Source organism: Mastigoproctus giganteus, chromosome 12 (genome assembly GCF_048544385.1).
Source record: "Mastigoproctus giganteus isolate SK-2022 chromosome 12, ASM4854438v1, whole genome shotgun sequence".
NCBI lineage: Eukaryota > Metazoa > Arthropoda > Arachnida > Uropygi > Thelyphonidae > Mastigoproctus > Mastigoproctus giganteus.
This window is the reverse complement of record NC_143586.1, coordinates 72,629,963-72,642,087: the sequence shown is the minus strand read 5'-3', so window position 1 is coordinate 72,642,087 and position 12,125 is coordinate 72,629,963. Positions and strand designations below refer to the sequence as shown.

Below are 12,125 nucleotides of genomic sequence, written 5' to 3'. Positions count from 1 at the left end.
ATATTTATCCATATGCAAAATGGATCCACTTTGATAGGCAGGTGACTTCTACCAACTCGGCATGTCAGTTGCATGATGGGAGCAAGCACGTTTCAACGTTTCGTTCCATAGATAAACAAATTCCACGTCTTTAATAGGCGAAGAACAATAAGAGAATGTATTTAAGGCATTTAATCAGTTCTTCAAAGATTGAATTCGATTGTGGTCAAGAAGCCTATCACACGCCACTGAGTTCCGTGTAAGCATACTTTTCTTGACCTCACTGCGATTTGTTTTCCCTACAAATGATAAACACAGTTATCTCGTACGAAGGAGACTCTGCCCTGACCCTCCTTTCACCCTTCGTATCTTTGAGGGTTCTTATACTCGAAAATGCTTACTGGAAGTGTTGCACATAATCTAGACGAGATTGCTAGCAATTTTCCCACAGGAAGTTTGTCAGCAATCATGTCAGAATCTGATAAGATATGCGCTAAGCAATGCGCAAATATTGGAAACCTCCACATCAATGTTAAAAGTCGTTTGCATCTGTTTGTATGTGAGTGCATGTGTCTGTGTTATTTTTACAGTTGATTATAATCGTTGTACCTGAAAATGCAAGATGAAAATAATAGTAAAAAACTTGCCGTGGACTCCTATGAATTTCAACCAGTTGCTTTATCGGACGCGAGCGAAAACTCTGAAAAAGAAGATTATGAGAACGATGAAGTGAATGAAGAAGTGAATAATAAGGATGCGGAATGCGGTGTCGGAAGCTTTAAGCCGAAATGGCTTCAGGGATGTGCAACTCCAAAAATGTTTTTTTTCAATTACTGCTTGTTGGGAGTGCTTCAGGGAGCCTTTTTCACCTATTTAGTGGGATGTCTATCTACTCTCGAAAAACGCTACGCTTACGAAAGCAAGACTACTGGGATTATTATGATCGCCGATGAAATCAGTCCAATAATGTTTGGCCTGTTAGTTGGCTACTTCGGAGGGAAATGGCACAGACCCCGTCTTATCACAGGCGGAATGATGGTTACAGTTCTTAGTTGTTTTGTGACAGTCATTCCGTACTTTATATATGGGCCCCCCACAGGTTTAGGAATAAGTTCTTCAAAGGCCTATCCCAATGAAACAAAATATGAATTCTGTGACTACAAGGAAAAGAAAGAGTCATGTGAATACTCTCCGACTTTTCCAGCTGTGTCGCTGCTCTTTCTTGGAAATGGCTTAAAGGGATTTGGTTCTTTAGCTTTCTACACAATTGGAACATCATATTTGGATGATAGCGTGAAGAAGAAAAATTCTCCTATTTATTTCGGTAAGCATATTTAATAATTAAAATAAAACCGGTTCGTTACTTTATAGAAAAATACTTCAGACATTGGAAAAGTTTGAATTCTAGGAAATTACTAGAGAAAGTTTCTTTAATGCTAATGTTCCCATTTCGAAGTTTAGTTTTAGGATAGTTTACATGAGTGTTAAATGCAAAAGCAAATAAGATTATGAAGTTGCCAGTGCATATTCTTCAGTCAGTCTGCTGGATAAACCCAAGCTTTCAAGAGAAAACAACACTGCTACCTCCACCTGAGACAGACTAATTCAGCCACATTGTGAAAAGCCCATTAAATTCGTTTCGTCATCAACGGCGTTCGAACTCTAATCTTTTTTACCAGTGTCGGAGGACAGCGTTTATGAGCGTTAAACTACACCATAGGGCTACTTATAGAAAAGTATCTGTCATTAGATAATTCACATCGTCATCGTGTGACAGACACCTGTACTTTCTCCACCGCTTCCACATCTTTCGTTTTCCGTAATGTTACAAGGGCTGAAGCCCTCTCCACCTTCAACAAAAGTCCTCTGAAGAACATTTACTTTCCCTCTTGCGGCTCGAGTTCAGGTCTTTTGGAGATGAAGTCAAAACGGATGCGGAATTCTGGTCACGTTAAGTAGAAAAGTGAGTAAGAAAAGCATTCTTGAAACTTCTTGCAAAACAGTCTACCTTGGAATAATTCTTTTAAGTATCCAGCAGTTCATTATGATAAACAATAGTCTTTCTAGCAATATCAATCCTCCTTTGTGGTTACCTGTTTGGAAGAGGTAACCACAAAGTTTGAATACCATCAGAAACCATAAAATTCTTGATAAAGGGCTCTTTTACTAGGGGCCAAAGTCAGTCTCAGACAGATGTGTAAACATTTTTCTCGCAAGTTCATATTTTTACTCCCACGTCCTCGCAACTTAGATTTAATACACTAATGCCTCATGACGTTAGCTGCCTGAGCGCAGCTTAAGCAATCTAATATATAAGAATTGCCTTCGATGGGTCTTTGAGACATTTTCTCGTTCTATTTCCCGGAATCCTTTCCATAATCTTGACATCATACTGCGATTGATATTTATCCAGCTTGCCACGTGGACTAAAGTTTGTCCTCTTCAACTTTGCTTTTTGTTTTCTCGGATCATTAGATGGTTTATAAAATTTCCAAAGGCTGAAAAGATATCTGAATGAAATCAGGTATTACCTTCCTTTCCTTAAGTTTAGGAAATCTCTAGTTCTATTAATTTAGGTGTAAAGCAATTCTAACAGTTTTCTTGCAATTCTAAAATTTTCTTGCAATTCTAAAATTTTCTTGCATCAAGGCTACAGCTGTCAAACTACTCTGTTAAGCATAGTCCTCTAGTTTGTATCAACTACTATAGAAGGGGACGGAGGAAGGAAAAAAAAAAAAAAAAAAAAAAGTCTCCATTATTTAATTTACTGCGATTTTTTAATACCTCGATTCATTACCTACCTAGATATCCGATCCCGAGACTTAGTAAACCACAAAAAACCGAAATTGTTTCTTATAGGAATACTTCTTTATATATAACTGCTGTATTATCTTCCATCAATAGCATATTGTTCCAATTCATACAAAAGACAAAGCGCTTTACTAAGAGTCGAAATCTGCGTATATTCTTTTGCACCCAGTTTTAATATGAATACATTATATCTTATCAGATTAGTCAGAAGTGACTGCCTTGTAACAGACCCATGAGTTTTTAATAATTCTTTTCCCGTTCGGATAGACCTACAGTACATTCTTAATGTCCGTAATTCTGCCACAGAAACTGAACTTACCAGTATCTAATTATCCATTTTACCTTTGTAAACCAGGACGACAGTTCCGGGTTCACTTTGTTATTAATGATTCATTTACCTGCATACAATATATTTAACAATGTCCCCAAAATTCTTAAAAGACGCACCACTGGTACAAATACTGTTTGGAGATTGCCTTTTTTTTTTTTTTTTTTGACAAAGTTGACTTTTTCGCATTTCGATTCCAAGGTCGATAGCTGTTAATTTTTCAGCCGTGAAAAACAGCAGTTAAAAATATTAATAGGGAAAAAATATTCAGTATTTTTTATTCAGTTAAACTCATTTTGGAGTTATTGATAAAACTGGGACAGCTTCAAAACGGCAAAAATAAAGACCAAAAACGACAATTATTTAAAATATTTGATTTCCAGCCCGTTGACATTTTTAACACTTCTTTTGATTTGATTCTACCATATGCTTCATGAAAAAATGGATTTGGTTAAGAAAAATCAACAAAGAGTTTTGACAGGAGATCTTAATGGACGGGTTGGATCAAGAAGGAATGATGATGTAGTGGGTCGCTTTGGAGCAGAGACGGAGACGCTGAGAGAGAGGTTTCTGTAAACAGTACTACCTGAAAATTCTTAACCTTTTTCAACACAAAAACATCCATAGATATACATGGGAGCGACCGTCACTCCAGCAGAAATTAGACTTTATAATTACTCGCCAGAAGTCAGTGGACAACAAAAGACGGCAGAGTAATGAGGGGTGCCAACTGCGGGTCGGATCATTACCTGCTGATTGTAGATATATTTTTAAAATACCAGAATAAGGGTAAAGTGAGACCTAATACGGTAAGTAAAGACAATACGGTAGTACAAGAAAATATATTGCTTATAAACCTGAACTACTATCTCATGACAGTATTAAAGATCTTTACCAGAAGAGACTCCAGAACCACCTATCTCACATTGGAGAAATAGAGAAGATGAATCCCTTGTATAACAGCATTAAAACTGCCATACACAAGGCTGCTAACGAAGCGTTACGCCTAATTGATCACAAATATAAGCAACAGTATGGGTGAAATGAGAAGGTAGTGAGTTTGGTGAAAGAAAAGAAACGAGCCTATAACAAATGGTTAATGAATAAAAATCAAGAAAATAGAGAACAATACAAAAAAAGGTACAATGGAGCAGTTAAAAGGAAAATTGCTGTATCCAAGAATGCAACATGGGAGAAAGATGGCAAGAAATTGACAGCTCATTAGGAGGAACAGTCATCCGAAACCTGGGGAAGCTTGAGCACTGAAAACAAATGAATCTCGATCGAATAAGAACTTCATAGATATGCCAACATGGGAAAGTCACAATAACCTTCTAAACGAAAGACGATCCCAGTATCGGAGCATAATTACCCCACCCACCAGTAGATAATTGGGAGATAGAAATTACAAAATATCAAGTTCTTGACAGCAAAATTAATGAACAATCTCTCCAGGCCCTGGGTACATAACGATGGAACTAATTAAATATGTACCACACGCCTAGGAAGGAGAATTCTCGAAGACCCACGATCTTACTGAGCTGTGTTTTGAAGACGAGTGTAACTTTGATTTTGAAGAACAAATCTCCAGGCCCTGGGAACATAGCGGTGGAACTAATTAAAAATAGTCCAAGTCTTTTCCATCTGATAGACATATATACAGCTAAGGAAAATTCCAAATGAATGGAAAGTTTTCATCCATTTATAAAAAAGGAAATAAGCTGGATCCGGGGAACTATACGTGTTAAGCTTAAGTGTTATGGCCAAACTATACTCTAAAGTGCTTCAGTTAAAATTACGAGAGGAGGTAAAGGATAAGATAAGTGAAGAAAGTGGATTTAGGTCAGTTGGCTCTTGTGTGGACAATCTATTCTACAACAGCTGGTGGAGAAAAGAATAAAAAAAAAAACACCTCTGCCTTCAATTTAGAAATAGCTTATGACTCTGTTCCAAGAAAGGCATTATGGAAAGCCCTTCAAAATATGTCAGTTGATTCAGAGCTTGTGGAACTGATTAGGGAATTGTACGATAATCAATGTGGCATATATTAAAGTTGGGAATACAAGGCTGAGACAAGGATGTAGCCTATCACTTTTATTGTTAAATGTTTTCTTGGAATGTGCTTTACATGAATGGAAAAAAGCTGTTATGGAATGGGAGTCTAAATCTTTGGAGTCTAAATTTTGGCGATGATCAGGTTATCATTACACAAAAAGCTTATGATTTAGAATACATGTTGAGAAAATTGCATCTTACATACGACCAATGGGGCCTCAATATCACTTTTACAAAGACAGTACTTAAGCACAGCAGAACAACCTGATTAATTAAAAGTTAGTCTATACATCTAAAACCCGTTGACTTTTTCAAATATATCTTTGATGTAGATTAACCAAGGAAGGATTGGGGAAAGAGGAAGTTTACACAAGAATTCATCAAAGTAGGAAGGAAGATTCTTAGTGCCCTAAACTATATGGTGGGAAAACTATCTCCCGTAGAGCTAAAAACATATTGGACAGTCGTTAGTGGAATCGGTACTTTGCTGTAGAAAGAACATAAAATAGGAGGTTGAGATAGTTTATCTGCTATGCATGAAGTGAGATGGCCAAAATTATGAGTGGATACCACAAGGGAATTTATTATTATTATTATAATGTCTAAGGTGGCACCTAGACTTCCGTCTATCTCCACCTGATAAAGTTGACTTTTTGCAGAACCTCTGCAAAATAGACCTGTATGGAAGGTCTTTTCGCCATCAGGGAGAAGCTGTCACCTGCACAGCCACTCCCCGCTGGCGAATAGACCCTAATGGCCGCCCATATTCACTTGGTGCTGGGCCTGGTCTTCTATTTTAAGTGCCTCATGCACAAAAATCCCGCACCCACCGGAAGTAGTGCTATACCGGTGGGTGCCAGCAATCCCGCTCCCAGGCCGCCCAGACCCGAGAGCCAGCAAAAAAAAATAAAAAATAAAAATAAATAAATACATATATACACACACATAATATAAACAAACTAAAAGAAAAAAAAAAACACACAAATAATCAAAATGTATATAACCAAATCTTAATTAGTAATCATTAGATTATTCCAATGTCTTCTCCGTTGAAAAACAGTTACACAGAACTCTTGCAGTGCTTGAAATTTATCCTGATTAGCAATAAAGTCACTTTCACAGCCTCTAACTAAATTACCAATCTTCACTTTTAGCCTTTCTCTATGTTCAACATACAAACTACAATCATATAATAAATGACTCCAAGTCTCAGGTTGACTGCAAGTGCATAAAGGAGAGCTGACTAGACCAAAGTAATGTAGTTTAAAATTTAATGAGCCATGGCCAGTTAAAATAAACGATGTTACCATAGAAGGAAAAAAAACATTTGTTGTTACTATCATAAGTAAATTTAACTGTTGGAATAAACAATCTAGTCACCTCCCCAGTTGCACTAAGATCCCATCTCTCTTGCCACATACCAATCAACTGTGTTAGAACATTTTTCTTAGCTTTAGCTATCTCTATAGTGACATCAGATGTAATATTCATGAAAGAAACCACTATGCTTTTTTTAAGTAATAACAAACGGCCCGATACACAATGTACAAGTCTAGAGGCAAATGCCCGGCCAAAACCTGCATAGCATTCGTTGAGACTGTTCTGCACAAATTAGAAATAACATAAAGCATTCAGCGCTGAATCGATAACAATTTCTGTTTAAATTTAACGTTAGTAACTCTGAAGTACCACACTGATGCTCCGTACGCAACTATGGGTAAGAAGACTGCCTTGTAGTATAAATTTAAAACTTTCCTTTTCAATCCCCAATCTGACCGTGTTAATCGAATTATTGCTGCACTAAATTTTTTAATTTTTTCGTGTAAGTAATTTAAATGTGGGAAAAACGATAATCTATCATCAATTCTTATACCTAGATATTTCACCTCAGATACTAGGGGAATCTGCCTCCCCTTAATTAAAGCTTTTGGCGGTCGCGCATAATTTAGTTTTCCCCTTAAGAAGCATCATAAGTTTTAGTTGTAGATATCAATAGTTTGTGCAGATCAGCCCACGACACTAGACTTTCTAATACCTGAGCCACTCTTATTTCAAGCACAGCCCTGGATTTACCAGTAATACATAAAACCAAATCATCTGCATAAGCAATCTTATGCAGATTTTCAATTGATTGTTCTAGCCATAAATTAAGTACTAAGTTCCAAAAAAGTGGGCCCAATACAGACCCCTGAGGACACCCTCTCGAAAGATTCCTATTAAACTGTAGATGCTTAGCTTTCAGTATAATTTTCCTACAATACAAATAACTCTGTATCGTCCTACACAATAAGTCTGGACATTGCATACTCCTTAATGCAGACAGAATACTCTCGTGCCATACCATGTCAAAAGCTCCAGTAAAATCTATAAAGATGGCTAACACATACTTATCCTCTGCCTGGTTGGTGAAATTCATGAGATCATTAATGGCATCCTCCGTAGAATGCCCTCTCTTGAAACCATACTGATAAGGCAGGGTCAAACCATTTTTATCCATGACTTGGTTCAATCTTAAAAATAAGAATCTTTCAAAAAAACTTTGCCAATACCACAAGGGAATTGTATTTTTTTGTATTTATTTGTCTTGGGCGGCACCTGGAACGTAAGTTCATCTCCGCCTCGTTAACTTATACAAATATACAAAGATTAAATACCACAAGGGAAGAGAAGGCGAGGATGCCCTAGAAAAACATGGAAGGAAGGTGCACTATCAGCCATGAGAAAGTCAAATCTGAAGATGCCCAAGTCCGCCGACTTTCGAAAATGCGAACGACAAGTCGACGATCTGCCGTATTAAGTTTCGATTGCCTCAACTCTGAAAAAATTTCCTTCTCTTTTAAAGGCTAGCAATACGCCTAGGAAGGAGGAGGGGGAAATTCTTGGAGACCCACCATCTTACTGACCTGTGTTTTGAAAACGAGTGGAACTGATTTTAATATCTCCGATGTTAGGCATGTTTTAACAGGTCGTCTCAATGCGTACCCCGTAAGAATAATATTAAGTTTAGCTTGATTTTTCATTTCTGATTTCCCCTACGCAGGCATCGCTTTAAAGTTTGGGAACCGCAACTCCTCAATCTAAAACGGAGACCCCTTCTGGGGACTACTAAAGTTTACCAAATCCAGTTGATCCCCTTCACGCACTATCACTAGAAATGGCGGACTATTCAGTTTATATATTTTTATTGCTAATGATTTAGTTCAAAATGAGTAAAGATACTGTACTAAATTTTTAGAGAAACCGATGGCCACTACAGAATTATGAGTTACTGTTCTGTGTGCTCAACAGAGAAATCGATGACACTACTTTCAGAAAAAAGCATTTTGGCACAATAATAGCACAAATATTTAATTTCATTTGTGATAAGATTTTTCTTTTGCATTGTCGATTTTTGTCATTTCAAATATATTTTCTATTGTGGTGAAAGATAATTCCACTACACGATGAATTAGACGAGGCCAGCCAAAAATGGAGTAACTTAAACGATATCGCGAAGTCTCTCAGCCTTTCCCAATTTATACAAGGTGAACAACAAAATAAATAAATAAATAAATAAGATCTTTATTGTACAGTACATCGGTACACGCAGGTACCACGACCATACAATACCCTTCACGGCACCATGCCAGGGGTTAACAAACGGCAGAGATAACCTCGCCGGAATTATAAAGATTAATTTTTAAAAAATTAATTAAAATTAAAAAATTAAAATATTAATTAAAATTAAAAGATTAATTAATAAAAAAAAAAGTACTCATAGCAGATAACATTGAGTTGAAAGGAAAACTAATACAAAAATAACAAGTTGTGATAACAAAAGATTTTCCTCGAGTCCAGTTTTCTGAGAGTCTCTTGCCCCGCCAAACCGATCTGAGATCAGTTGGTAGTTGTGGAGACCACGTGCAGATCGAGGATGATCCGTCTATACTTTTTATCATCTATGATTTTAAATAAGTCAGCATCCAAGGATTGAACCAGGTGGAGCTTCTGATAAGGGAGGAACCGATCTTTCAAATGTAGTCTCGAAGGAAGAGCAAGAAGCTTGGGAGTGGAGCGGAGACCTGGTTGGGGAATCCGCCAGCACACGGTGTCCCAAACGTTGGGTGCTGAGACTCTCCCGGAAATCATTTTTACGGTGAAGATGAGTCTTCTCTCGTGCATTAATGCTGAAAACCTGGTTAAATTCAGCGCGTCGGCCATCGGTGTTGTGCGCTGCTGTGGTGGGAGATGACACTTCCAGGTTGCCCACTTCAGGAGCCAGTATTCAGCGGCTTTTAATGGTTTAATTGTGGTGTCTGCAGCTGAGCCCCACAACTCTACTCCATACAGTATACTTCCAAAAACCATCATCCTGATATACATTTTTATCAGGTTTGTGTTGTCAATGTGTAGCAAGTGCTGCTTGGCAACCCACCGTTTCTTGTTGAATTTAGCACAGAGTTCGTCTATATGATGATGGAATCGTAATTTTCTGTCGAAGATTACACCCAGATCTCTTTGCTTTTCAACGCAGGGGATCGGGACTCCGTCAATCGCAGGCTGAATTATGGTTGGTATGGGTTTAAGAGAGAATACCATGATGGCAGATTTCTCAGGATTCACTTGCAGGTCAAAATTCGTGAGGTACTGCCGTACTTCTGATAAAGTCTTGTTGATGGTTACTGTGGCATTTTTGGCTTCATCGGTCAACTTTATTTTTGTGAAGATCTTTAAATCATCTGCATATGATATCATATCTGTTCTATTGTGTATTAGTGGGTAGATGATAGCAGTGAAAAGAATTCCGGACAGGACTCCTCCTTGTGGAACGCCTGTTTGTATTTGTCTAGTATACCTTTGTTTTCCTATGTACATTTGGATGATTCTATTCTGAAGAAGGGATGTCAGAAACTTCAATACTGGGCCTGTGATGTGATAGTAATTTAAATTAGTCCTAACAGTAGCACATACAAGATTAATGATGCCAGTAAGAATGTACAAAGAAAAAAAAATTCAATATTAGAGCCACCCGAGAACGCTTTTATCTGCTCATGAGTAGTCCACAAATTACGTCTTCTCTGGTCGATTTGCATGTTTTGATGAACAAAAAAAAGAGACCGAATTTCCGGGGGAGGAAACCTTGCTGTCCACTCCTGAGCCCGACTAACTCAACCACGGAATGAAAATCCCCCCCCATAAGTTCCCCGCGTCAGTGATTGGATTCAAACTGACTTTTCCACCCTGTGTGGAGGAGGACGATTATTATAATCAATATGCTACCTGTGCGGAAGTATAAATAACTAACAATCCCCAAATAGGTCATTAGCAGTAAATATTTTCCTCACAGGATCAGTCAGATCACAAGATGCTACTGCAGGGTTAAAACTGCCGATTTTCACCCTAGTACTAAAAACTTCCCTGCGGAAATCAGTCATCCAATAGAAACACACATCTCTAAATTCACTTAAATTGTCTTTCGACACCTGCCATAGTCCTGTCTCCTTGATGTGTCTGCTTCCGGCATTTGCTAAGTTTATTCAGCTTATCTTAGGAATGAATGTAAATAAATACATGTATTTGTTGTTTCGACCAGTAGGATGTTTACACTGCAAGTTTGTTTCTAGTGGCTGAAATCTGAGGTCAGTGAACAGAACAGTCAGAAAAAGTAGGAAAAACATTAGCACAACAAACAGTTATAGATGTTTATCCAGGAATTTATCTCCAGAAGGAAAAAAAGTTTAGACTTCCTCATTTATCACATCATGTACTATTCAGAAAAATCGACCTCTCCGATTTCATCTAAAAGATTATATGAGGTTTTTATCCAAAAAGATTGAGTTTCGATAAACAGCATAGAGATGTTCCATAATAGGTCAGAAGAATTAACTTTGGAGGAACCGATTTTGCAACGAGAGCTCGATGAAAATAGCAGATGGAGTCAGTGTAATGACCTATAAAAATCAATCTTTACCGGTCATTACACGAACTCCATCTGCAAATATTAAATCTTTTTCAAGACTTTATTCAAAAAACTATCCAGTTTTCGAATACATTGTCTCATAAGCAATTGCACTCCTGACTTGTCCTCTGTTTTCTGATGAAAATGGACCTTTGCATAGTATTGAATAAAGTTTTTTGTTCAACTTAAGTTTTTATCCTGGCGTCTAAATCACAGGAAAAAAAACAGGAAAAAAAAAAAAAAAAAAAAACACTCTGCTTTCGATCTGGCAACAAACTACCTTTAGAACAAGGAACATCTTTTCGATTCTTCTGGAGTACTGTATTATAAAATAAAGGAACATTAAAGTTGTTTGACAATTCAAAAGAAAGAAACATATCGATACCCATTTCGATTATTTAAAGATTTTACCAATACCAAACTGTTCTGGCTTACTTGGCAGCGTGCTTTTCATTAATGCTAATGCCAGAAGGAATTAATGGCAGCCAGATTTCCTCCAAGTTAAAATGTTGATAACAGACTCATTCGAATTGCCTTTAATAGCTCCAACCAAGGGTATATATAGTATACAGTTGAAATAAAGATAATAGTGTGCATTTAAGAATAAAACCAATAATTTAAAATAAGGTGAAAATAAAATAAAGGATAAACAGCAATAAAACACTAGCATTTGACATCCCAGGACGCCCTCAATTATTAAGATTGAAAAGCAATACTAAAAAATAAAAGCTACCGTGTTTTATTCCTGTTTATCTTTTCTCATTCGTCTTACTTTTATTATTTTATTTGAAATCAATTTTATATGTAAATATACACTACTCATTATTTTAATCTCTATTTCAACTCTGCATTCCATTGATTGTCGTTATTGAAGATTCTGATGTCGTTCATCTCTCGAACTCAAAAGGCTTTTCTCGATCCGCATATGACTTCCAAAGCTTCAGCCACATGACTAAAACAATAAGTCAATGGCGCAAGTCAACCCGTAAATTAGAATTTGATTACGTCTATTAA

General features: G+C 37.1%; 1 protein-coding gene across 1 annotated transcript in view; it reads left to right on the top strand.

Annotated features, from left to right (window-relative positions):
* Window positions 1-594: 594 nt before the first annotated feature.
* Window positions 595-12,125, top strand: part of LOC150077189 (solute carrier organic anion transporter family member 74D-like) — a 52,711-nt gene continuing 41,180 nt past the window's right edge. The window contains exon 1 of the mRNA XM_090385806.1: window positions 595-1,303. Within this exon, the coding sequence (XP_090241932.1) occupies window positions 595-1,303 (709 nt within the window). The remainder of the gene's footprint in view (window positions 1,304-12,125) is intronic.